Raw genomic sequence first — 27,333 nt, forward strand, 5'->3', positions numbered from 1 at the left:
CAACACGGGACGGAAAGGAGGGGGTGCAACGCGCGTGAAGATCTCGGGGACTGGACTAGCACACACTCCCCTACCCGTAGCCCCGTCCCCGCTTTTAACATCGGCATGTTTAGGCTCCTGATTAGGACTCTAGCCTGTTGTTGTAGAGAAAAGAACCGGGGGGGGTGAAGTAGAGTGAATGGCACACCTTCTGAACTTCCTGAAGAGACTTTTCTGGAAGTTTTTGATAATTACCGGCCAATTCACTTGTCCGTTGAACATTCACATTTCTTGAAGAATTAGTGTCTGAATTTGCTTGTTTTGTGTTTCCACTACGAAAGGAGATAAGCAAGCTGGCTAAACCAGGCCCTCCCCCCTTAACTTCGCCACTGCCATTAAATTATTTTCTTCTTTGCCTTTTTCTTACTCGCCGCTGCCTTCCCTAAACAAACCTTTTGTTTGTTGTTCATTTATCGCATTTATATCCCACCTTTGCTCTAAGGAGTTCAAGGTGGCATACATGGTTCTCCCCGTCCCCATTTAATCCTCACAACAACCCTGTGAGGTAGGTTTGGCTAAGAGATAGTGACTGGCCCAAGGTCACCCAGTGAGCTTCATGGCTTTCATCCTGGTCTCCCAGGTCCTAGTCCGACACTCTAACTAACCACTACACCACACCTTTTAACATTTGATTGTGTTTTTTTTTAATTGGTCCAGGTTAACATATTGGTAGAGACTGGTAAGGCAATCTAGGCAGTGGGGTGAATAAGAGCTGTCACGTTTAATCCCAAACAAACTCTGTTTTTACTTTAGTTTTTTTTTTAAAAAAAACCGTTTGAAGTTATCCATAAAAGTAAAATAAAAATGCAGAGGAAAAGCCAAATTAGATTTTCATAACAGTTTTACGCCATAATAAACGTTAGTCTTTAAGGGGCTATAAGATTATTTGCTCTTTTTTACTACAAAAGACTTAACACCGCTACCCGTTTGAAAATGGTCCGACTAGATCAGGGATAGCCAACGTGGTGCCCTCTAGAAGCCGATGGCCTACAACTCCCATCATACCTGGCCATTTGCCACCCTGGCTGGGGCTGGCGGGAGTTATAGTTCAACAACATTTGGAGGACACCAGTTTGGCTACCCTTAGCGTTTCCCTAACCAGGCTCATAGCTATCATTTTCTAGTCCGTTACAAAACATCACGAAACAAATCTAGAGGTAGTTAGAGGACGAACCTTTCTGTCTTCGCTGCTGCCTTTTGTTTTGACTTTAAAAACTTGCATTTCTCCCCCCACTGATTTCTACGGTCCTCTGTTACTTGAGGAAAAAGCAACTTCTAGTGAAACCCGAATCTCAGCCTGTGTGTCACTCATCCACTATTTCTAACTCTGTGCTTTCCCTTTAGTAGAAAAGTAGGAGCCCAAGTTTCTTCTCTAAGCCGGAAACGGGAAGAGGGGGCATGTGCCATTCTAGTCCTTTCCGTCTCGCTGGTGCCTTGTCTCTGTCACGTGGTCGACGATCGTCCTCCGCGCTTTCTTCTTTATATATTAGGTCTTCGATCCTCGCCTCTGCCGGCTGCTTTGTCACGTGACTTTTTTGTAGACGGGCTGCCGGCCTCGGGTTGGGCTGAACCGGGTGGAGCGAAGCCGAGCGGTGGTGGTGGAAGAGGAGAGATGGCGGCGGCGGGGGGTCCTGGGAGAGAGCGGCAGCCGCCGGAGCCCCCACCACGGAAAGGGGGTGAGCGTGCCTGGGAATCGGGAGCAGTAGGAAGAGGAGCGGAGTGTTAATGGGGAATGCGGCGGGAGGGAAACAAAGCATAAGGCGGGAGGGTAACTAAAGAAGAAAACCTTTTCATTAGTGGAAAAACGTAAGAAACTTGGAGGATCACACCAGAAAGCCACCTGCAAGCCCAGCCCTGTGTTTACCTACCCAGAAGTGAATCCCATTGAGTTAAATCGGGTCTTACTCATTTATACACAGATAGGTGTGTACAGGATTGCAGCATCCCACTTCCTGTAGTGGTCGACCAATTAGGTGCCTCTGAGAAAGCTATGGGCATGTCAGGGCATGCAGCAATACTATTTATTTATTTATTTGTTTGTTTGTTAGTTACATTTTTATCTTCCTCCTTTCCTCCAAGAAGTTCATGATAGTGTAACTTATTTCTCATTATCCTCCGCGGCCTAACAGCGGGCAACTGGATGCCACCCTGGGCTCCTACTGGGAGAAAGGGTGGGATATAAATCTAATAAAGAAATTAATAAAAACAGGGAAGCCTCAAAGTAGGGCCTGAAGGCAAGAGATCTAACCTGCTGTACTTACTTTTGCTGCTGGTATTCAGAGGTATACAGACTCCAAAGGTGGAAGTTCTGTTTCAGCATCATTGTTGACGGTCATGGATAAATATATCCTCTGACATTTTATGTAGCCCTCTTGCAGAACCAGCAAAGTTGGTGGTCCTCATCCCCAGCCAAGTGCCCTTCCCAAACAAAGTGAGGTGAATGGCCAGTTAGGGTTAGGCCTTTTCATTCCTGCTACCCCGAGTATGGAATCCCTTCCCAAAGAAATTTGCTTGGCACTGTCTTTGTGGCCTCTTTGTTGAAGACTTTCTTGTTCACTCAGGCCTTTCAAATAACTTGTGTCTTGTCATCTGGTCCTCTGAATTTTAATATGTACAATTTTAAAGGTTTTGTTGTATTTTAATTGTTTTGTTTGTTTTTCTGAGTTGTCCAGAGTACTTGTGTTATGGGGCTCCTATATGAATCCAGATAATAAAAGGCAAGTCAGTGCCTCCTAGAACTTCACTGCCTAAATTTAGATCAGTGTGGGGGAGGAAGAGGTGAAACTTGAATGTGAGCAAAATGTAGTTACGCATAACTTAGCCTGCGTTTTCTTCAGGGATTCAGATGCACATTAAACATTGTGTCAGTCTTAACAGTTACAGTGGAGTAGTGGAATTACTTGTGGCAAAGATCTTACTTTAATAAAACAGACCTGTTTGCACTGCATGTTCTCTGCAGGTGGGCAGATGGATGGATTGCCTTGTCACTGGGCAGAGGGTTTGCCTAGATGTCCTCCTTATGGGAAGCTCTGGTGGGAGAGTGATGGAAAAGGAAGAAGTATCTGTTTGTACATATGCTCCGGGGTACAGAAAAGTTTTAAAGAGAGATATGAGAGGCTCTGGTTTCAGCATCATAATCTGGTACATAAAGTAGCGGTGCAAAAGATGGCGTCAAATCCTGGCTCAGCTGCTGATTTCAGGCTAGTCTGTATGTTATATTTGCCATATGGAACCAAGTTTTAAAAAGCAGCTTGTGATACCTCCATGCTTTTTTAAATCGCTTGCACAGAAGGAGTGCACTCCAGATGATGACAGTGGTGTGTAGAGGCTGTAAAGTGTGTACAATTCCTATCATCCCTGATCATTGACTGTGTGGGCTGGGGCTGTCGGGAGTCCCAACAACATCTAGAGGGCCACTGGTTCCTCATCCTTGCACTATGGGATGCTGCTTCACACTAGCTTCATATGGTAGATGCAACAAGTAGACACAACACTTTTGTCTCTGCCTTTAAGTCAGGTGTGGGAACATTTGGCCCTCAGCTCCCATCATCGCTGATCATTGGTGATGTTTATTAGGGCTGGTAGGAATTGTAGTTCAGCGGTATCTGGAGGGCTCTGCTTTAAGTGATAAAAACATAAAGTTGCTCTCTGAGTCAGCTACTGTAAAGATGAATGAAAGAGCTGTAAAAACTGCTAAGCAAATGGTTAGTCATAATCATAAAAATCACACTGAAGGGAAAGGGGAGGCTGCTCAATGGAGACAAAAGGCAACTGAGTTTGTTTACTTGGGGCAGCGGAGGAAGAACTTGTGAGTGTGTCCTTCGCCTCTGTGAGTCTCCTGCTGCCATCTCCAGGAGAAGTGGGGAGTGGTCCCATTGTGTAAAAGGAGAGTCGACTGTGTTAGAGCGACGTAATGGGGAAAGAGAACTTTTTCTCCCTTTCCCATAATACTAGAATGGCATGAGATGGGAGGAATTTATCTAATTTAAATGGATGGGAAGTAAATTCAGGAAAGGAAAAAAGTGTTTCAGAAAAAGAAAATTCAGACAAAAATTACAACTTCACACAGTACATTATAAATTTTATACAGTCCACTGCTCCAAAGCGTGAGGATGTCTCCTGTGGCTTTGAAGGAGAATAAGGCAAATTCATGGAGGATTAATAGCTATTGGTCATGATAGAACCTCTATATCCAGTACCAGTGTGTTGCTGAGTATCTGTTGCTGGGGAGTGACAGCAAAGGATGGCTATTGCCTTCATGCCCTATTTGTGGGCTTTCTGGAAACATCTGATTGGCTGCTATGGGAAGCAGGATGCTAGACCAGATTCAGAAGGGCTGGCCTTCAGTACTTAGGGATTCTCTCCTCTTTGTTTTTTTTTTTTTCACATGGTGCTTCTCTCCCTTCCAGGCACCACTTCAGATCAAATCCTTCAGACAGGAACTATTCTTCTCAAGGGGTGAGTGCTTGGAATGGTAACATGTTTGCAGGAAATGCCTAGAAGCTACCATGTTCTGAGGGACTGTGGCCCTCCAGATGTTGTTGGACTCCAATGTTCATCTGCCCCAGCAACATGGTCAGTGTTCAGCGATGATGGAAATCATAGTCCATCAACATCTGAAGGTCCACAGGTTCCCCACCACTGCTGTGCTTAGTATAGTGAAGCCTTTGGGGGAAGCAGGACATAAAGCAGTGGCTGTTGTGCTTGGGGGTTTCTCTGGTGATGAACAGAGAGCACAATGGGCCTGGGGTTAGATACTGGCCAAAGAGTTCTCCATGATCTCTCTCTTTGGCCTTGTGGCAGCTTTATCAGGGACCGAGTGCAGAGCTGCGGTGACTCTGAACGTATTGACGCAACAATGGCAGAGCTTGGAGTTTCAGAGTCCCAGGTTTGTGACCCCAGCACCAAGCGGTTGAGTGAATGCCTGCGCCGGATTGGAGATGAGCTGGATGGGAACATGGAGCTGCAGAGGTGCGTTGGTGGTGGTGAGAAACGATTATAGCATGCTAGTGTTGCGCTCCTGGTATTGTCTATTGACAAATGGAAGTAGAACCAGCAGATGCCATTGCCTTTCTGCTCTCTGCCAGTTATGTGTCTCTTTACTGATAGCAAGGCAAAATGCCCATCATTGGGGTGTGTGTATATATACACACACACATATATGTAACTTACTTTTTCTTAACTTGTTAACCCTCCGTTGGGCTAAGCTCCCAGGGAGGCATGCGATCAAAAGCTTTAAAACAACACAATAAAATACAACAATCTAAGCAATAAGAGCACTAAGAAACAGCAACATCAATCAACAATTAGCTAAACCATAAAAAAATTACTTCTTTGCCTGGTGCCAGAAAGAGATCAAAGCACACGAGAGCTTCTCTGGAGAAAACAGGGTGCCCTGACAAAAAATAAAATGCACCTGACGCAGCCACTTTGTTAAAGCTAAGCAAACCTGTGTCTGGTCACTTGAATGGGATGCTGCCAGGGAACCAACCCCATGAGTGCTGCTTTGAGTTTTGTTGGGGTGGGTGGGTCAGGGGAAGCAGGAACCTGTGGCCTGAGGACCTAGTTTGGCCAGCAAGGCTGTTTTTCCCCAGCCACATCCAGCTGTCACTCATCTGATATATCATGTCAGGTGTGGGACAAGTAAAGATGTGGCTGTAGAAGAACAATTGGGAGCCTTAGAGTGCACTCCCAATTGGTCTTTTGCAAGCACAGCTTGCCTTCCATGCTGTTTAAATTTTGAGCCAAATGCAAGCCATGCTGCTGGGATTGGACTTGGGAGTTCCTGAGCGGATCTCATGTCTGCCGAAAGCAGCACTGCTTTTTAGTCAGCAAAGGCTCCCAGTTGTTCTTTTTCAAGTACAGCTTGTGTTCAACGCTGTTTAAATTTGGCCAAGACACTGCGCTTGCATTTGGCCCTATTTGAATATCCTGTTCCTTCGGCCAAGTGTCAGATCCACCTGATGCCATATGGCTACCAATGATTAACTAGTAGATGGGCCTGTCAAATGAGGCCTGCAGAGGGTTGGCCACAGTGAATCTGGCTCATCAGCTGAAAGGGGTTCCCCAGTCTGATGAGATGAAATAAGTTTCTGGTACAGGAATCTCATGAGACATCCTGTGTATGTCTGCATGCTTTGAGCGCAGACATTCCTGCAGCATCTTTTCAATTGAGGGTCATGTGACCCAGTACCAGAGGCTGGTAAAAGGTAAATTTTGCTCTTAATCTTTGTAGCCTCTCTCCCTCCCCAGTCCTTGTATGTATCTCCTTCCTTGGTTCTGTTTCCTGGTTACCCTAACACATAATGAAATGTCACAGAATCGTAGAGTTGGAAGGGGCCTATAAGGCCATCAAGTCCAACCCCCTGCTTATTGCAGGAATCCAAGTTCAAGCATACCCAACAGGTGGCTGTCCAGCTGCCTCTTGAATGCCTCTAGTGCTGGAGAACCCACCACCTCACTAGGTGATTGGTCCCATTGTTGTACTGCTCTAACAGTTAGGATGTTTTTCCTGATGTCCAATTGAAATCTGGCTTCCTCTTGAGCCAATTGTTCCATGTCCTGCACTCTGGGAGGATCGAGAAGAGATCCTGGCCTTCCTCTGTGTGTAAACCTTTCAAGTACTTGAAGAGTGCAATCATATCTCCTCTCAGTCTTCTCTTCTCAAGGCTAAACATGGCCAGTTCTTTCAGTCTCTCCTCACAGGGCATTGTTTCCAGTCCCCTGATTATCCTCATTACCCTCTGAATCTGTTCCATTTTGTCTGCATCCTTCTTAAAGTCCGATGTCCAGATGACCTAACCAGTGCCAAATATAGGGGAACTAGTGCTTTACATGATTTGGAAACAATACTTCTGTTAAGGCAGGCTAAAATAGCATTTGCCTTTTTTGCAGCCTCATCACACTGTTGGCTGATATTCAGCTTGTGATCAACAACAAAGTGCTCTTCCTGCTAGATCCTGTGTTTGGGTCTGCACTGTGCCAGCCTCCTTGAGGTTTTCTTCCACGCAAACCACAACTCTGCCACCATCCTCTGTGGGTGGGAGCCATTCTAACCTGGGGTTACTCTTATCCTGTTCCCTCCAGTATGATAGAACAAGTTCAGATGTATCCCCCCAAGGAAGTTTTTTTCCGAGTGGCTGCTGAGATGTTCTCAGATGGGACCTTCAACTGGGGCCGCGTGGTGGCTTTGTTCTACTTCGCCTGCAAGCTGGTCCTGAAGGTAAGTGTGTGCTACTGCTGCCCTTCCCCACCCTTTGCCTGACCTCTCCTCAACTGCTTTGTATAATGGGCTGTTCTTTCCCTCTTGTCACCCTTGGGCAGGCAATTTGCACTAAACTACCTGAGCTCATAAGGACTATCATCAGCTGGACAATGGAATATATCCAGGATCATGTCCTGACCTGGATTCAAGCCCAGGGAGGATGGGTGAGTTTACACTGATTCTCTCTAGCTTAAACAGCTGCTCTGGATTTGAATTGGTGTTATGTATGTGCTGTTTTAAACTGTATATTTATTTATTTATTTATTTTATTGTGTGTGTGTGTGTATGCAGTTGTTTTAACTGTTATATATGTAACTGTTTTGTATACGTTGTTTTATTGAGAATCAGTATGGTATGCCACGTGGGAAGTGATTCATAAATGAAATGGTAATGACCATGATAATAATAAAAAACAGAAACTCTCTAGACTAGGAGTGGGCAGACTTCAGGCTTCTGAAATCTGCTTGGATCTTTTATAAGAACCTCATTAACCACAACTGGATGGAAAACAGTGGCTTGAGAGGCAGGCATACCGCTTAGAATTAAAGAACATGAAATTCAGCACAAGAATTATTTTTTAATACCAAAACTGAGCTCACAGTCCTTTAATGTGCAGATCCACTCCTGGTTTTCCACTGAGCTTTCTTATTTTCAGCAGCCTAATTTGAGTGTGAGAGCCAGTGTGGTGTAGTGGTTAAGGTGTTGGACTACAACCTGGGAGACCAGGGTTCAAATCCCCACAGAGCCATGAAGCGCACTGGGTGACCTTGGGCCAGTCACTGCCTCTCAGCCTCAGAGGGAGGCAATGGTAAACCCCCTCTGAATACTGCTTAACCATAAAAACCCTATTCAAAGGGTCGCCATAAGTCGGAATCGACTTGAAGGCAGTACAGCAACAACAGCAAATTTGAGTGTGTGTGTAGGGAATACTGTATATAGCAGTATGCAGCACCACAGACAGGTGGCGCTGTGAATTGTATCATGAATGCTTCCCCTGTCTGTATGCTGTTCACCTGCCTGCCACCACCCTCCTTGGCAAGGGGTGGGGATGCCTGGCCAGTGTGCTGTATGGCAGCATTTGTCCGGGGGGGGGGGGCGGCAGAGGATGAGGCAAACATGTTCGGAAGGGAAGGAGAGGTGCCTGGGAAGTGCCAGGGGGAGTTGGGGGGTTGGTGAGCGGAACGAGCACTGGGTGGGGATTGGCAAGTAGGGGGGTTGACAAGGAGAGCAAGCAGGGGGACAGAGCCCCCCTAGTTCAAAATAATTGAGTATTGTGGCACAAAGACTAACAAACTTATTCTAGCATAAACTTTCATGGACTACAGTCCACATCATCATCCACAAAAGCTTATACCATAACAAACCTGTTAGTCTTTAAGATGTCACAAGACTCTCTGCTACGTTTTCTGCAAGAGACAACACAGCTATCCCATCAACCTAATACAGAGCTTATTATACTAATCTAGTTTAGAGCACGAATGACTGTGGAGTGCCTCTTTTAAGATAGTGCCTGCCACCTACATCTTTTGTGTTCTTGTTTTTCATTTTAAAAGAATTTGGAAAGGTTTTTTGAGTTAAAATATCTATAATCAGTTATTTTAACAGATTAGCTAAGTACTGCATCCCTAATAATGACCGCAAGCTCTCACTAGAGTGGTGGTGATGGGTAGTCCTCATGTCAGAATGAACAAGCATTGCAAGGCATTTTGGACAGTCAGCATGATGTTAGTAACACATTCAGCGATAATTTTTAGCTAATCATCTGTCCTGTTCGCTTATTATATTATATTTATTTATTTATTATTTGATTTATATCCAGCCCTTCCTCCCAGCAGGAGCCCAGGGCAGCAATATACTTAAAATAAGCTTGCCTATTCTGGAAACCCAAATATAGGTAGTTTTTTGGTTGATGTTTTTGCAATGAAAGGTGATGGGAACAGAGTGGTCCCTGATCCTATAATTTACCTTCTGCAGCTCTCCTCTCCCCCCTTCCCCCAATGCTTTTCATCTCAACTGACCTCACTTCCTGTATCAAGGACAGCTGGGGAGGAAAGTACCTCTTTTGGGGGGGAATGCAGACTGCCGGGAGGTAACCTGGGAGTGGGGAGAGGCTTTAGAAAGCCTGCCCACAGGTCCCTCTTGCTATTTAAAATGGTTCTCCTGTTCTTTCCCCTCTTTGTATGTCACTAGAGCGGATACAGATGCTAAACAAACAGGTCTTTTTGTGATCATGTGTAGCTTGACTATTATTTTCTGTCTTTCTCACCACCCCTTCCCCCCTCTCCTAGGAAGGTCTCCTGTCCTACTTTGGCACTCCCACTTGGCAAACCATTGCCGTGTTTGCTGCTGGTGTCTTGACTGCTTCGCTGACCTTCTGGAAGATGTCTTAATCCTCAGCCCCCTCCTAAGGGGGGGCATTTTCATTGTCGTGACAAAGGGGGGGCAGGTCCCCCCTATTTCCTAATCAAAGAATGAAAATGTGCTAGGATTTTTTTCGGTCATGGGCAGGGGAACTTTTTAAAACACATGCTGTCGTGATCTTGGTGCCTTTTTTAAAAAAAAGTGCACGCCTTTTTCTTCCATCCAAGGAATGTGTACTTTTGGGTTTGCTTTTTGCCTGTCTGTGCCTCTTAGGGTTAGAGGTCAGAGGACATAGAGCTTGCCTAGGCTTTGGAAGCAAAGCAGAGAATGAGATGATGGACGTGAGTACCTTGTTCTTATTTGCTGGAGGGCCTGTAAACACTACTCAATTCCTATATGTTGTTTTGGAAGAAGACTGTCAAACTTTTGCCCTGCCAAAAGCACTGGATATGTGTCCCGCTTTCCTCAGATGAGATTGATTCTGCCAGATCTGTGCAAGCAAGTTGTGTTGATCTTCTTTCTCTCTTGACTTCCGTCTCAGAAATGGATTTTGGACAGATCTCTGGAAATGCAGATTGAGAAATCCTCAAGAGGAGGAAACCAAACTCTCTCCCTGCAGAACTTGAGAAATTATTTGAGCAGATGGTGGTAGTTTGAATTTCAGATGGTTTTCAGGGTTTTTTTTAAAAGCAGATCACTGATCTGGATAAGATTCAACACCGCTGAAGAGGTGAATTTAGGCAGAGGCTCTGCAGCAACGATGTGTGTGTGTTTTGGTTTGTTTGTTTGTTTTTGAGGAAATGTGCATAACTGTAAAACGGTGGGAGTTTCAGAGCCATGTTTCATTCTACCGGATCCGTCTGTTTTTCTAAAGAAACTCTAGGTGGTGCTAGAGAGAGGTGTTCATACATAGGCCAGCCTGTTCCATATCAAGAAAGCAGAAGTGCTTTCTAAAGCAAATTGGTCTCCAAATGGAACAGAAGGCATTGCAAGAACACTTTAATCGGCTTTGTTCTGTCCTGATGCAAAAGAACTTCCAACTGCTGGAGAGGCCTTGGTGGCTTAGGAAGCAAAAGAAATGTTTTTTTTGGGGGGGGGTTCTATCTATTCCACAAAGGTTTCTTATCTCATTGCTGGCCTCTTCTCCATTCTTATATTTTATCAGATTAATTGCTCTCCAGGAATTTCTTAGGCATTTCATCTTGGCAATAAGAGAAGAAGAAAGCACCAAACAATTTGGGTACCATTATCCAGAGTGGAATATCTTAATTATGCCTGTGCTGGGGACATCTGAGTCACACCACATTCACACCGTACATTTATTCCACCATTCTTCCACTTCAAACCATCATGGCTTCCCCAAAAGAATCCTGGGAAGGGTAGTTTGTGAAGGGTGCTGAGAGTTGTTAGGAGACACCCCCTCCCCTATTCTCCTCACAGATCTACCATTTTGAGAGTGGTTTAATTGTTGGTCCCTCTTCCCAGAGAACTCTGGGAATTGCAGGTCAGTGAGAGGAATAGGATGTCTCCTAACAACTCTCAGTACCCTCCACAAATGACACTTCCCAGGATTATTTGGGGGAAGCCAGGATCGTTTAAAGTGGAAGAATAGTGGAGTAAACATGGTGTGAACGTGGTCTCAGTGTGGCTTCTCTTCCTTCTCTCCCCATTCCCCCGTGTGCACAAGAAGGAATTGTGACTGCATATCTGCATGCAGTATGACACCCTGAAATCTGTGTTGTTGCGTTGATAATGCAGCTTGGAATGCATGGTATTCACCTTCATGCTGATTGGTGCTTCGAAACTATTTCTTACTGTAAAGCAGGAATTGGGGCCAGTCTTGGCCTGCACGGGGGTCCAATTTGGCCCACAAGGCCATTTATCCCAAACCACGTCCACCTGTCAATAAGCTGGTGTCATTTGTGACATCAGCAAGAGGGTGGGGTTAATTGTTCCCAGCAGTGACCAGGCACATGCAACAGGACTGAACCCCTGCTCAGCGGTTGATGAGCGGGGGGGGGGGGGTAAATTTTACTCAGTTTAGTTGCAACCATCTCCCACAGGGTGAGGAGAAATAAGCGCTTTGTCAGCCCTAAAACAGAGAGGTGTGTTCATAGAGCTGCCAAAGGACTTCTTTTTCCCTTCCCACAGGGTGGCAGCAAAAGCAGCCGGCATTTAAAAGGCGAGTGGGGGTTAAATTCTCAGTTTGACTGCAGGGGCTCGTTCTCCAAAGGAACAGGCACACACAGCCAAAGAAAGCCTTTTAGATGCAGCCTTCAAGAAGTACTTTGCCAGTCCTGTGATCAGGGCCTCCCAAAGTGCTGAGCATTGAGTTAGTAGTGCCCTGTGTGCTGCAGATCCCAAGTACCTGCCAGCGAGCTGGCTGTTGGGTGCTTGGGGGCCCCACGCAAAGGATTTCAACCCACTTGTCAAACACATAGTGTCATTATATCATCACGTGATTGACAGGCAGGCTGTACCACCCACATGTAAAATTTGGCCTGCAAGGCAGATTCTGATAAGGAATCGTCCCTTGAAGCCAAAATGGTTCCCCACCACTGCTGTAAAGGAATGGATCGTTTGTCTTTTCTATAGTACATCCATAATAGACTGGCCATCATAATGTGTTCTCAGAAATATTTGTTACTGATCAGTATCTTCCTTGCTGTTCCAGAGAAAGTTGTTCAGGGCAGGTGGAGAGAGACAAGTGTGGGCCATAGGACTCATTGGGGGGACTATCTGGCAAATGGGATGAAGTGCACGTGGGCCCTACAGAGCACCAGGCTGCTGGAACTGTTGAGCTTTATCAGATGGATTGGGGACCGGGTTTGCACCATAAGCAGCAAAATCCACTTCCTGTAGGCCTCTTCTTTGTTAGGCAACTTTTCAGTCATCAATCCACCCCTCTTGCGGTGGATGTGTTGTCTGCTGTGGCTGCAGAGAGAGAGAATAGCATACATGTGCCCACTTGAAGGACACACAGTTTAGCCTAAGGCACAAGTGGCTGCCTGGAGTTGTTTAGCCTTCGTCACTACTGAAGTGATGCTATGCTAAAGCATCATAGTGTAATGTTAGGACCGTCACATCTGGCAAAGCAGCCCTCCCTGATTCAGTGGTCCAAATGTTGCTGAACTACAACTCGCATGATCCCTGGCCACTGGCCAGATTTGCTGGGGCTAATGAGAGTTGCAGTTCAGCAACATCCAGGAGGCCAAAGGTTCTCCACACACATCTGACAGCAAAGAATGGTGCAAAAAGGAGCAGTGTTTGGCACAAGGGAATCGGACAGCCTTCCCCCCATCTCACGCCTTCCAGATAGTTTGAACAAAAACTCCTATCAACCCCAGCCAACATGGCCCCACGGTGATGGAAATAGTAGTAAAAAAAAATCTGAAAAACATCGGCTTGGGGAAGGCTGGATTAGGCAGTAGGTAGTGAAATAAGTTGGTAATAGGAGTCTGGTGGTTGTCAAGACAGGAAGGTTGTTTTTTCCTTTCCCCTGTTCGAAGAAAAGGCACATGGGTAGACAGGGGTGTGCATCAATTGGCCATGGCCCTACTGGAGCTAATGAGAGAGGACCCAACAACATCTGGAGGGTCAAAAGTTCCCCACAGCTTTTATAGCATCTCATGCAAAACTTTCTGATATAGCTGATGTATCCTCTTGGCTGCTGCTGTGCACATATTTGGCAGCACATCCAATAAGAGCAAGATTTGACATCTGGAAGCACCCCCACCAACTTTCCTGTACAGCTGTTGGGCAAATTGGTTCTGCCAGATGTTACATTATGAAGCTGCTAGTGGGGAAACATGAAGGTGGAAGTTTTGATTTTTGGGGCTGAACATCCAGTAGAGGTGAAAGTTAGGTCAGTGAGAACCAATTGTACTTGAATAATTATATTGGGGAGGGCTTTTGTTACCTTTGGGGTTGGGTTAGGGGGCGTGTAATGTCAATAAGGGTGGGAAAAAAACAGGCAGACTCTTAGCTTTTTCTGATGAAGGGGTGAGGAACAGGAAAATGCATATTGATCAGGATGATGGGGACCTGATGTCATTATCTGGAGTCTTTGGTGCTGTGGATTTTCTTGATGTCATGACTTTGGGATTGTGGAGTCTGGAAGTGAGAATTAACTAACCCGGGGTTTTGGGAGGGGAGGGTTCTGATGTCCTGGATTTTAAGTGCTTTGATAATTGAAGCTATGATTTTGTTTTCTTTCCCTGTTGCTCTTCCAAGGCCTCTGACTCTTTAAGGAAGTGCGGTTTATGGAGCTAGAACATGTTGGGTCACACTCCTGGGTTTAAACATTGCCTTTGGTGGATTAAGTTTCATGACTGCTACTGTGGGACCTTGATTGTTCATAGTGGGATGCATTTCAAATTATGCCAAGATCTGAGTGTGTAACCCTGGATTTGTGTGTCTTCACGGGCATGTGTCTTGCCCTTTATTCTTGTTCCTAAAGCCCCGCCCTCCATCGTGCTTCTCTCCCACAAATCACTTTTTTCTTTTCTTTTTTGGGTGACTGGTCTTTTGTCTGTTAGCATCTTCAGCTGTTCTCCTGTCAACCAATGAATTTACAGCTCTTCTTGTTTGTTTGAGCAAGTGCCAAAGGGGCTGCGGCAGAGCTCTGCGAGGTGTCCACATTCACCAGCTTAATCCCATGGAGGAGGACTTGTTGAGCATACAAATGGTCTTGGCTGGCTGGACCCTCCAGTGTGCAGCTGACGGAGCAGACACTCTCCATTAAATCACAGCCTCCCCTTCTGCCCCAGATCCCCTCATGAAGCTCCTGCTAATCAGGTCTGCTTCTGAAATGGAGGAGAGCTGTTGGCAAAGGTTCCTTGATGGCTTCAAGGCCAGTAAGGAGTAGTACGTTGATGATTGCTCGGCTACCATCGGCCTTTTCCTGCTCCATCCTCAAACCCTGCTTCAGGCTGACCCTGGGGCTTTCAGCTATGGCTGGTTTTGTTTGAGGAGAGAGCGAGAGGGCGGATGTGATACTTCAAAGTGAGAGTCTATGTTGGCCATCTGGGCACAATACTCTTTTTGCAACGCCTCAGAATGGTGTCAGTAGGTTTGCCACCTCAGTGTCATTGCAAAGTGCCATGTTTTATTGGCAAATGAACATTTAGCATATTTCTGGATTTTGCTCTACTCCGCAAGAGATCCACAGTCCTGGAGCAGATGTTAGGCCTCAACTAATAGGCACAGCCAACACCAATCATATCTGGCTGTGACGAAGCCAGCCTTGTACTGTACCTTGAGGGGGGATGGTTGTCTTAAAGCTTGAAGTTTATTCATATGTCTTTTTCTATGCAATTGACCCACCCCCACCAACGCAATAGTTTCTACACTTTTTTAAAAATTATATCTACCCTTTTATATTTTTTTTTTAAAAAAATGTTTGATACATCTTTTCTGATCTGTTAACTGTGAAGTTGCAATTTTGTTTTTGTTGGTGTGTGGAAATGAATTAAAAGATTTTAAAAAGTTAAATAGCAGGTCTTTTGAGTTATTTGTAAGGGGAAAGTGGATGGGGGCAGGGAAAGAGGAAACTGTACAAGTGATCATTCCAGCTGTTTACAGAGATAGATCACAGTTCTGCACCTCCAAAGTGGAGCTGAATTTATGTAGCACATACTGGCTTTTCAAGATCTATGTGCCATTAGTCCTCATTGTCACAAAGAAGTTTGAAAAAAGGGAAGACAACAGCACAGAACAGAGGCTATCTCCATGTTCACTTGAAAAAAATGTAATTAAGGCCTAACACATAAAGTCCCATTAATTTCAGTGGATCTGCTTTAAGCAATAGAGCTGGTTTCTACCCATTGTGTGCATGCACATGGTTTTATATGCACATGCACAAGATGCGTCCGTTGGCTAGATATTTAACTGAGAGGAAGAAGGTTCAAGCAACTCTAAAAACAAAAAAATATAGTAAGTAACCCCCAAAAGGGAAATCCCCTCCCCCCCACTACTCAGTTGCCTTCAAGTGTGGAGAATACTGTCCCGTTGCCATTGTTGTGAACTAAGATTCAGGGCTCCTTCAGATAACCTATTGATCATTCATTCAGCAACTTCTCAAGGCTGAAAAGATTTCTTTTGACAGTCAAGAATGTAAGAGCCCTGCAGAATCAGGTCAAAAGCTCATTTAGTTGAGCATCCTGTTAATTAGTTTTTTCTGCCCTTCACCAACAGGTCACAATTCCAAATTCAGTATGAAAAACAACACTGTTCTCACTGTGTCCAACTGAGTACCTATGGGAAGCCCGTGAGCAGGACCTGAGTGCAATAGCATGCTCCCTTTGCACGTATCCACAAGTGGGCTCCTTCGGGAGGAAGGACGGGATATAAATTCAATTTTAAAAAATCTTCCCTCCAGAATTCTTGCCCTGCCAGTCTAGTTTAGTGCCTGGGAGTCTGCCCTTAACCCAAAGCATTCTGAAATCCTGGTTTGGATCAAGGAATGGATTTGCCATCGCACGTTTCTTCGAAGACGATAACTCCACACGTGATCTTTAACGGACATTACTAACCTGCTGAACACGTGGTGTTTCGGCACTTTGTGCCTCTTGTAACTTACTGCGCTTCGTATTACTTCCAGCGCAGCCTTATACACGCAGCCCTGCCTAGGACTGACGTACACGCCGCCTCATACGTATGCACGGGATGGCAGCCTGTGGAGCTTTCCCAGAATTTCCAGTACTGTTTCAAGTTGTAATGTCTTTGACTCTTCTTCTTGTAACTTTTATTAAAAGGGGGGAGGGGGAGGTGTAAATACACTGAAAAGTTACCAAACAACAGGAAACCCTTCATGTGTCCCAATAGAACTCTCTTGCTTCCCAGGGAGCGCCGGTGTCTTAGCCCTGCTCTCTCGCGTTTGCTCGCCGTTTCAGCGGAGGGGGAGGCGCTTTTAGGGGGTCCCGGTGATCTGTACACCAGGATGGCTGGCCCGGCCCCCGGAAGTCCAGGTAAGAGAGCTGTCGGGAGAGGGAAGTCCGGATGATAAGCGAAAGTGGGAGGCAGGGCTGGGGAGGTGAGGGTTAGGGTAGGATTTGGTGGGTGTCTTTTCGTATCTCATCGCGTTGGGTTTGCCCCCGCTAATGTGTCATTTTGAAAACGAAGGCTGCAATCTTGCGCGTGCTTACTTGAGAGCAAGCCCCATCAAGCACAGTGATATGGACAGGATTCCGCTGGGGATCCAAGTCCGCACGGAAGTGAACTTTCCTTATGTCTGGGATGCAAGTTTTTTCCTGGTTTCCTACATGTATCGGGGGCATGATGTGGAGTTTCAAATGTTGCGAAATTCCTACTTAGGGGCCACATGCTGAACTGAACGCCCCCCCCCCGAATTGCTAGTAGGAGTTTGCTGGGTTTTCCAAATGGGTATATATAGAAGCTCATTAGAACAAGGATGGTCGCTTGTCTTTAGGGACTGCACCCAGTGGCCAAATAGATGTCTTGTTGTGTAGCTTTCATGACAAATTATACCTCCTAAAACTCCTTTTTCTAAGATGCAGGAGCCTGGCCCTCGTTTGCCTATGGTCTCAGGATTGCAGCGTCCCATGGTAGCTTGTTCCTTCTGTCTGCAATGGAAAACAGTATTTCATCATTTTCATGCGTAATAACCTCCCCTACATTTTTTCTTTGTTGGTCCTTTGTTACATTTTATGAGGGTTTTTGTATCCTTTGGAGATGTTGCTGTGTTTAAGGTTAATAGAAGTTTATTTTTAAAAAAACACTGCAGCTTTAAGTAATCCCAAGAGCCTTGATAGGGAGGGCCAATATTGATAGTTCATGTGCTCTATAATAATCTGTAGCAGGGGTTCCCAAACTGTGGTCCATGGACCACCAATGGTCCACAAGCTTCATTCAGGTGGCCCATCTGTGGATTTGTGGTTGGAGAAGGAAGATGGCACATCCATCACATTGAATATTCACCTTGATTTTTTGATTGGATTCTTATTCCTTCTGTTGGGAGTTGGCTCTGCAGCTGCCAGCAGAATTGATTAGCTTACCAGAAGGGAGGCATCTTCCTGGCTACACAGTTAGAGCTGAGGAATGCATATAGCTGAAGAACTAAAAGGGCATCTGGCTGCACTACCTGCAGGAGTCCCCAACCAAGAGAAAGAAAAAGAAGATAGAGGCAGGCAGGAATGTAGTCATTCAGGGTCTTGGAGGGTCTCAGACCTCTTACCTTTTTGAGACAGCAGGGTCCCTGTGTCTCCATCTTCCTACGAGCCAATCAGCACGAAAGGGGAGTGTGTTAGCCAATGAGAAGAGCCTTCTAACATGCTTCCTTGTCCTTTCCTGCTGACTGAAGCCAGAGTGGAAAGAGGTAAGAGAGACACTCCCTTTCATACTGATTGGCTTCTAGGGATATCTGTTGTTGTGGGAGGCATGTGGAGATGACAATGGAGAGCAAGCAAGCGAGTGAGGGTGTGTGGCATGACTGTCATGAAGGGACCCTGATGTTCTGGATTTGCCATTACACTACTGGAGACAGGAGTCAGAAAGGTGGAGATACTGGAAGAGACTAGGAGGAAGGAAAGAAGGGGATTGAAGACAGAGACAGCGGGAAAAGCTGGTGGGAAGCTTTACCCCAGAGGAGGAGAACAGAAGTAGCAGGAGTTGGTAAGGAAGGGCTAAAAAACCCCCAGTGGCAAGTTGCAGCGAGTGGAGAAGGGATTTGCTAAAGCAGGGAACCGGCGCTCAAGCAAGGCTGTAAGAGGTTAACAAGGAGGACTTAACCTGAGACAATAAAACACAGACAGATGGGATTTATTTATTTATTATTAAATTTATATCCCGCCTTTCCTCCCAAAGGGAGCCCAGGGTGGCACACAAGTGATTAGTAAAAGCATTTAAAAAAAACAACACCACCACCTGAAAAACAATATCTTTTAAAACTTTTAAAGAAGAAAACGTCTTAGAAAACACCTGAAAAGCAAAACATCTATGATGATATGAGCATCTAGGTTTGTGAGAGAATAAGGGGCTCCCCAGGTGGTATCTGAAAGTAAGAGACCCCTCCCTTCCCAGGCTTCTGACGATCCTTAGGACTGGCAGAGGGGGCAGGGTCTGGTACTTTTTAAATTTCTTGTGTTGTACTTTCTTGTATTACAGTTCAAATTCTGTGGAATGCAAATTGTAATACATAAGAAGCTACACAAATTCAATTAAAAGTCACGCAGCATCTAGTACAGCGCATTACAATTGCTACAGCAGGCAGAAAAATCGTTCAGTGGTCTGCCAAGACCCTCCGCAATTTCCAAGTGGCCAGTGGGGGGGGAAGTTTGGGATACAGCCCCCTCCATGACCTTGAAATGGGTCCCTTTCACTAGTTACCAAGCTAGCTTCCCCTGTGGTGGGGACTGGGTTGGATTGGTTCAGTTCGTAGAGGGTGGGAGAGAGAAAGAGAGTCAGGGCTGCAACTGCAAGGAAACCAGTGGGGAACTCCTTTCAGGGACATCCCAGGTTCCCTTCCTGAATGTTAAGCTTTTGTTTTTATTTCAAAGTAAGCCCTCTAGCCCTCTCACTTATGGAAATGTAATGGAAAGCAAGCAGGCCATAATTTGACCAACTGCTCATGAAGAAGAAAATTTGCTTCCTCCTTCCACTCTTCTGGGCAATGCATGAGAGCTGCTGGGATAACCTGTAAGCAGTAGGCTCTTAATTTTTATATGTCGTTATATTAATTTTTATTTTGTTACAGTTTGGTACAGTTGTATGATGTTAAACAGTCTCTCCTCGGTTGGTGGCTCCATGCCAGTGGGGCAGTGGAATCCGCTCTGGGTTTTAGTCTGAACTTTTAAGCAGCTGTCCAATTGCACCTTGGACAGTTTGGACTAAAACCCAGAGCTGCCACTGCTCCACACCACAAAATTTCTGGTTATGGGCTTCTTTTGTGAGAGAAAGAGATTCTGGGGTCGCAAGACCAGAAGTATTACCTGGATTCCTGGGATCTCAGAAAAGTAGGAAGAGGAGGGAGGTTTGCATGGAATGGAATGAGGAGCTGGATCCTCTGCAATATATATATATATATATATATATATATATATATATATATTAAGAGATAAATGAATCAAGCTTCTTCTCTTTCTTATCAAGGAACTTCTGACAGCTTCTCGGCCATCCTCCGAATCGGGAGAGCCCTGCTCCATGGGTAGGTGAAATCTGCATTCTACAAGCGATATTGTCAGCACCTCAGTCCTTCAGCATGACTGATGAGTTTTTGCACCCTCACATCCTTTCCCCCACTCTCTTAATGGAGCAGGAGCTGCATTTTACTAAGGCAAGACCATTGGTCCATCTAGCTCAGCATTGTCTACACTGAATGGCAGCAGCTCTCCAGGATTTCAGGCAAGGGTTTTCCCCCGGCTCTATCTGGAGAAGCCAGGGATTGAACTTGGGACTTTCTGCATGCAAGGCAGATGCTATACCACTGGGCCACAACCCTTTCTAAAGGTCCCTTTCAAGGAATCCAGGAGCGTCTCAGCTCTAACCCAGGGAACTTCTGGCCCTGCAGATGCTGTTGGACTCGTAACTTCCATCATCCCTGACCATGCTAGCTTGACTGACAGGAGTTGGAGTCCAACAGCATTTGGAGAGCCACAGGTTCCTCATCCCTGCTCTAATCCACTTTCTCACTCACTCACTCACTTACATCCTTTATGCTAACTGTAGCATCTCTGTCCATCTTCCATCCAGAGCACACAAGTCCTGGATGCCAAATACCCACTTGCCCCCACTTTTTTTCTCAGACTACCTCAGGGCAGTCCCTCAACATGCATCTGCCTTTCTCTTGCAGATTCATCCAGGCACTCTTCCATCCCCAGGCAGCCTCAGTGGAGCAACTGACAGAGGAGGACATATCAGTGGAGCAACAAAGTGGGGAGGATGTGGTCGATTCGGACCGGGTCACTTCGCTAAAGGACTGCATGCTCCGTATATGGCAGGAACTCAGCAGTAATCCAGAAATCGCTAGGTATGGGGTTCCCCAGCCAATATGATGAGGTGGGGAGAAGGTAGGCCCACTGGTCAACTAACTAATATCCGACGGACCCCAAGTGCCTGCTGATTTCTGGGATTCTTGCAAAGAATGCTGAGCACTTGTTCAGTATCACTGAATCCAGATTAGCTATGCCTTACCTGTGTCAGATGCTTAGTGTGCATGTTTACTTGGCAAAATTAAAACATGCTTGGTTTAAAGACTACAGAGATTCTAATAAAAAACTGACCAGACAAGACTGCAGCCAACCCACCAGCACTCTCTCACTCACATCCGCACACCAGGAGGCTGGTAGAGAAAGGGCCTTTTCTGTGGTGGCACCCAGATTCATTCATTCTCTTTCGCCAAATGCCAGATGCCTGTCTTATGCTTTTAGTGGCACTTGGGCCCTTAAAAAAAGAGGTTTTTATGTAGTTTGTATGTTGTATTTTACTTTATCTTGTACGCCGCCTAGAGTGGCCGCTTGTGCGGCCAGATAGGCGGCCTAGAAATAAAATTTATTATTATTATTATTATTAAAAAAAGAAAAGAAATTAAGCTACTGGCTTTGCTGTTTTTATCTCTATTACTTTTTTTGTTTTGTTTTGGGGTTGCATTTTTGTTGCTAATCATATTGAGGCTGTTAGTGCCAATATATATATATATATATATATATATATATATATATATATATATATATATATATATATATATATATACACACACATACACACATTTGTAACTAATTATAAACACACACAGATGCATGCATTCATACATGTACACACACACGCATCCTGAGCGCCGCCAATATCTGCCAAACCAGGGACGAGGAAACTTTTTTGTCCCAAGGGCCGCATTCTCTCATGGGCCACCTTTCAGGGGCCACATGCCAGTGAATGCATGCCTCATCTTTGTATAGCAAGTTTTAGTCCAGCCACGTAATGCTTGGAGGTTTATATACACGCATCTCTCCACCTAGGCAAGCGAGAGGCATTGTTACAGTTTAAGGACATGTTTCATCCAGGCAAAATAATTGGAGGGTGTGACTTGGGAAAGAGGCGATTCCCAAAGACCAGAGAGGCCCAGTGGGCCACATTTGGCTTCCAGGCTTGAGTTTCCCCATTCCTTCGCTCTAAAGTTTGGCTGCTCCACTCTGCCTGTTGATGCCACCCTCTCCTTGCAGCATGACAGAAAGCGTCTCTGGTGACAACCCACTGAATGTCCTGGCCGAGGTGTCTGAACACACATTTGAAACTGGGATCAACTGGGGTCGGATCGTTGTCTTCTTCTACTTTTCATACAAAGTCATTGCCAAGGTAAAACCAGGGAAGCAGGGGAAGGACCTATGAAGCAGGGGTGTTTGCATTGTCACCCCACGAGGTGCTGCAGTGGGAGGATGCTTAAAAGTGAGCAGGACTGTCAGGTGGATTTTGCAATATGGCTCTGCCTCTCATTCCAGCAACCTGATATCTTCCAGGGCAGCCTTTCCCAACCTTTGGGTCCCCAGATGTTGTTGGACTACAACTCCCATGAGCCCCAGCCAGCAAGGCGAGTGGGCAGGAACGATGGGAATTGTAGCCCAGCAATGCCTGGAGACCCAAAGGTTGGAAAAAGCTGTTCCAGGGGCAACTGAACAATGCAGAAGCCCCTCTTGGGTCTATTTTAATAGACAAAATTGCAAGCAGCTGCATCCCCATCCATAAAAGTATCTGGAACAACTTGAGGCAGTCCCTGTCTTTCGACCTCATAAGGTCATTGTGAGGATAACACAGGGAAGCCCCAGGTCAGCCATCTTGAGCTTTTTGGAGGAACAGTGAGATACAAAAATAATAGATGAAATAAAAATATATAGTCAGGAGAGCTAACTGTTAAGAGCAGGACTACCTGTGGTGGTCCTCCAGAAGTAGCCGGATTCCCACTCCCATCAGCACCAGCTACCATGGCTAATGGTCAGGGATGCTGGGAGTTGTAGTCCAACACCACCTGGAGAGCCAAAAGTTTCCCCACTCATAGGGGGCTCTTCTCTTTGAGGAGGAAGTTCCTCCTGTTTTGGCCCCACTTGTTGCCTGTGCAACATGTAGCCTGCCCAGGCCAGGAATTACTGCAGTCAGGCTGATATCCTGATGGTTTTCTGCAAGGCCTGCCAGCAAGATGTGAAACCTTCGTTGGGGTCTTTTGCTCCATGGAGACCCCTCTTAAAGTTAATCAGCCTCTGAAGAATGTAGTTCTTTCTTGGAGCAAAGGTGTGGGGAAACTGCCATTCATTTTGAAAGGAATGGGGCTCTACAAAGTTTACTAGGTGAAATTTGTCCACTGTGTTTTCCTATTCCACATCTCCTCCTCCTCTCTCTACCCCATCATAAGCATAAGACTGGCCTATGAGGGAAGCATGCCCTCCAACCACTATGTAACTCTATCCAATTTGGTTTCTATGGATTCTTCATGTAGTTTGCCACCTACAGTTCATTTGCAAATAAAAGGAGTACCATGTTCTCCTTAATTCAGCTCTTTACCTTTTAGCAGATTTGTATGCTCTCATTTGTGTTAGAGACAGACCCAACTCTACTGTTGACCTCATTTCAAGGGGGAGCGCATCCATAGCTGCTTCATTCTAGCATGCGCTGCTACAACCTGAGATCTTTTTGCACAAGGTACAATCTAAGTGGTGGAGGCTGCAGTCCTGTGATTATGTATGTGGGAGTAAGCTCCATTGAACACAGTGGGATATACTAAACATGCATATGGAATTGTATATTCACTTACTTTGGAGTTAGTCCTGCTGCACTCAGGCTGTAAGTCTGCAAAGCACCTCCTCCATAACAGTACAAGCCTAGACACGCTTGCTCAGAATTAATTCCCACTAAGTTCAATGGAACTTACTCCCTATTAGTGCATCTAGGATTACAGCCTTAAGACTGTTATAACCTGCACACTTGCTTTTTTTCTATCCACTCTTTCTTCACCCCCAATTCTTTGGTTTAATACCTTGCCTGAAGAGTTCTGGTAAACTGAACCCTGCTCAGTACTTTGCAGTGTCTGTTCTTCCTAATAAAGATGCAATGGAAGCTCGTTATAAGGAGGCTTGCTGTACCGCTGATTTGGATATACCGAGTACAATACTGTATGCAATAACACAGCTTTTGTTGTAACGCAGAACCCCTATAACACTGGTGCATCCTTTGTCCCCTAACCCCCATGTTATAACAAGCTTCTACTGTATCACAATACTGTCAGTTTTGGGCTCTCTCTGTTGTGAATCAGTACTACCCCTTCCTTCTTTTCCTCAACTCTAGTCCAACTGGTTTGAGCCTGTGATGGATTGGGCCATGGGCTTCTTAAGAGACCGCCTGGCTGCCTGGATCCAGCAGCAGGGAGGCTGGGTAAGTGGCATATATTTGGGTAGTTAACCAGCTCTCTTGACTACAGAGAGTGGGTTATTTGGAGTTATAATCAAGGCTTGCAAGGAAAAACTTTTCAGTCCTCAGGGGAAAAAAAGTCAAAGCTCATAGACGGCACATGCTTGGCAGGTATATGATCCCAGGTTCAATCACCACTGTCTGCAGTTTGACAGCCATGCTGGCTGGGGACTGATGGGAATTGTAGTCCAAAACATCTGGAGGGCACCAGGTTGGTGATGGCTGCTCTAGTGGATCTAACTAATGTAGAGGACCTCAGACCCTAGGGAGCTGCCAGTGTAGACAGCACTGGCCCAGATGGACCAATGGTGTGACTCAGTTTAAGGCAACTTGATATGAACAACAAAAAAAGAATCCTTGATTTCCATTGGGTCAACCTACTTTTAAGTTGCCCCTTAACCACATTTCTGTTTTGGGTTTGCTTGTTCTGTTCAATGATCATTACTTGGTTACTTTACAAGAGATCCAACAGGGGGCAGGCATGCCATAATTGTTACACACAGGGCAATCTCCACAAGCCTTTCAGATGCTTCAAATTATCAACTCTTTCCAGAGAGTGTTACTCATTTCAGAATATTATAGCTCCATGGGCAACTCACATTTTTTGCAGACAGGCTGTGTGCACAAATATTCGGTCAAGAACTCTGAGAATTTTATTTTTCAAAAGGCAGATTTCTAGTTCTTAAGACTCTGATAGGCTTGACAAGTGCATGAGAGATGTGTACAATGTGAAATATCAGATGCTGTGTGGTTGACATGGCATAGGATTTTGTATGAGACTCATAGCTACTTGGCTTGTGGAGGAAAAAAAAAGTAAACTATGCAAATAACAGAGGTCTTATTTACACAACATGGTAAACCAAGTTAAATCATTGTTAGGTAAAGCCACAATACCTGATTTAGCATTATGTCCAAACCAGGGATTGTGGTATATTTTGCTCCAACAAACTTTGGCTACAGACTATGTGCATGTGTTTGTGTTTAAAGAGTGAAACACACCACAGTTCAGCCAATATGCTAAGCCAGGGATTGTGGTTTGTTAACTCCCAGCATGAGTTGGGAGGACACAGACAGCCCAGAAATGCACAGTCACGGTAAACCAAGGATGGGGAACTATTTTCAGCCCAAGGGCCACATTCACTTCTGGGGGCCACATACCAGTGATGAGCAGGGTTAGAGGCAAGCATGGGCAGAGCAATTAATGTATATGTGACCTTTGTAGAGTAGGCTAGTTTCCACACACACTTGCACGCCTCTCTCTATCTGGACAAGGAAGAAGCACCCAAGGAGGGTGCAAATCAGAGCCAGTGGGCATGCACCCTGGGGAGAGGGTGTGTGGCCTAGGGAGAGTCCTGAAGAGCTGTATTTGGCCCTTGGGCCCGAGGTCCCCCATCCCTACAGTTAAACCATTAAATGTGGTTTACTGTGACTTGTGAACTGGGCGAGTATTTAATGCAGAGGGCAGAATCCAGCCTTTCTTGACACAGAGTTTGGGTTACTTTAGAATGGAATCCCTAGGCTGTGGCTTTATGTCCAAGTGAATAAACCGTGTACCAATCTATTAAGGACAACCCAGCCTCTAGCTTTCCTCTCTTTCCCTGGGCAAGAAGAATCCCTGCTGCAGGCCTGTGTAAAGACCTCTATGGAGCCTGAATTCAGTAAGCAAGGTCACACAGGTGCAGTCCCCCCAAGCCCTGAAATTGGGGTACAGTAGGGCCCCGCTTTACAGCGCTTTGCTAATGCGGCGGCTTTCAATTAGGGAAAGTCCCTGCATTAAGGGGCTTGTTCCGCTTTTACGGCATTTTTTTAACGTCGTGCGCCATTTTGATGTCATTTTCGCACAACGCGCCCCATTATCGTCAATGGGTTCTGCTTTATGGCGATTTCCGCTTTACGGCGGCAGTCCGGAACGGAACCTGCCGTATAAGCGGGGCCCGCCTGTACCTCCTCTATGGTAGGACAGCTATCTTCTTTTCCCCAGTCCCTGAGGAGATCAATGTGCAAAGGTTACAAAATAACACTTTGGCAATACTTGTATGCTCCTGCCGATATAGTATCTTTGCAACTGAATGGTCACCAAAATGTCTCAGTTCTTGTTCTTCCCTTGCAGATTGCTATGCTAAACTACAGCACCTCATCAAGCTAGAAGAGTAGAGAGAGAGAACGTGGCACTACAATAAACTGCACTTATGCTCCTGCAGTGTGGGAGGTGGAAAAAAGCCTGACCTCCTTTGGGAGGATTTTGCCCTGACCAAAACATTAAATGAAACTTTTATCCTATTTCTGTCTTTTGAGAGTTAGTATAGAGTATTGGGTTTGGATTGGGGCTTCAAATCTCTAGTCACCCATGAAGATCTCTGGAATATCTTAGGCCACTCGATATATCTCACAGCTTGGCCTACCTCACAGGGCTGGTGTGAGGTTCAAACAGGAAACCTCAGCTATGCCAACTAGATCTAAAGGAAGGGAAGGGTGGAACATAAATGTCATGAACACATTTTTCCAGTGGCCCACCTCTGTGGAGGTTTCTCTCGCATCAGTGTTTTTGACTACACAACAACCAGCCCCTTGGCTGTGCTTAATCTTCCAAAAGAAGTGCTGAGGCTCAGTCCTCCCTGGAACTTGCACATCCATCCTCAAGAGTGCTTTCTTCTCATCCCATATCTGAGGTAGCTGGTCATAGTTACTGAATGTTCACGCAGCCCCCCTTTAGTAACTTGACACAATCCCAAACAACAGGTTTTGTTTAATTCAGATCACAATGTATTCTGTGATATACTCAACTGTAGTTACTATATTCACTAATAGGCAAAAAACCTTGCGATTTAAGAACATACCTATAGCCCACAGATATTTCTATCAAACTTTGAAAAGCAGGGAAATTGGGCAGCCATAGTGAATGCACCAGAGGAGCAGGAGACCTGACCTCCTGTCTGAGATATTGGACTGCCCTACAAACGTGTAAAAATGCAAACATAATTTGGGTTGGTCTTTCACAGTTCAATTCACTTTCTGTGTAGCTTGGAAGAATTTGTTCTACAAATTCGCTACAGTTCCGTGGAAAGAGGGACTGGTAAACTACCCTGGGAACTGTATCTCTATGAGGAGAATAGGGTTTCCTAATAACTCTCAGCGCCTTTAACGTAAATGTTCTCAGGATTCTTTGGGAGAAACCATGATTGTTTAAAGTGATATCATAGTGCTTTAAATGTATGGTACAGATCTGTCCTGGGTTTTTGGAAGAGAACTTGTTGGTTCTCAAA

General features: G+C 45.5%; 2 protein-coding genes across 11 annotated transcripts; both read left to right on the forward strand.

Annotated features, from left to right (window-relative positions):
* The first annotated feature begins 1,401 nt into the window (after positions 1-1,401).
* On the forward strand, positions 1,402-15,157 carry LOC133366280 (apoptosis regulator BAX-like). The gene is made up of 6 exons (XM_061589215.1): positions 1,402-1,715; positions 4,449-4,497; positions 4,843-5,010; positions 7,126-7,261; positions 7,363-7,467; positions 9,592-15,157. The coding sequence occupies exons 1-6, from the start codon at positions 1,652-1,654 to the stop codon at positions 9,691-9,693; spliced, it is 624 nt and encodes a 207-aa protein (XP_061445199.1). The 5' UTR covers positions 1,402-1,651; the 3' UTR covers positions 9,694-15,157.
* A 1,049-nt stretch (positions 15,158-16,206) lies between these two features.
* LOC133367284 (apoptosis regulator BAX-like) lies at positions 16,207-26,350 on the forward strand. Of its 10 annotated transcripts, none has more exons than XM_061591350.1 (8): positions 16,213-16,378; positions 16,508-16,632; positions 17,176-17,229; positions 19,772-19,826; positions 20,472-20,648; positions 21,838-21,970; positions 23,948-24,034; positions 26,181-26,350. In XM_061591350.1, exons 2-8 carry the CDS (start codon positions 16,605-16,607, stop codon positions 26,214-26,216), a joined length of 570 nt encoding a protein of 189 aa, XP_061447334.1. In that variant the 5' UTR covers positions 16,213-16,378; positions 16,508-16,604; the 3' UTR covers positions 26,217-26,350. The 10 variants fall into 10 exon arrangements, with proteins under 10 accessions (XP_061447332.1, XP_061447334.1, XP_061447337.1 ...); XM_061591353.1 differs by having other exon boundaries at positions 16,213-16,375; XM_061591351.1 differs by having other exon boundaries at positions 16,213-16,363; positions 16,490-16,632.
* The last annotated feature ends 983 nt before the right edge of the window (positions 26,351-27,333 follow it).

The sequence above is a fragment of the Rhineura floridana genome, chromosome 11, assembly GCF_030035675.1.
Source record: "Rhineura floridana isolate rRhiFlo1 chromosome 11, rRhiFlo1.hap2, whole genome shotgun sequence".
NCBI lineage: Eukaryota > Metazoa > Chordata > Lepidosauria > Squamata > Rhineuridae > Rhineura > Rhineura floridana.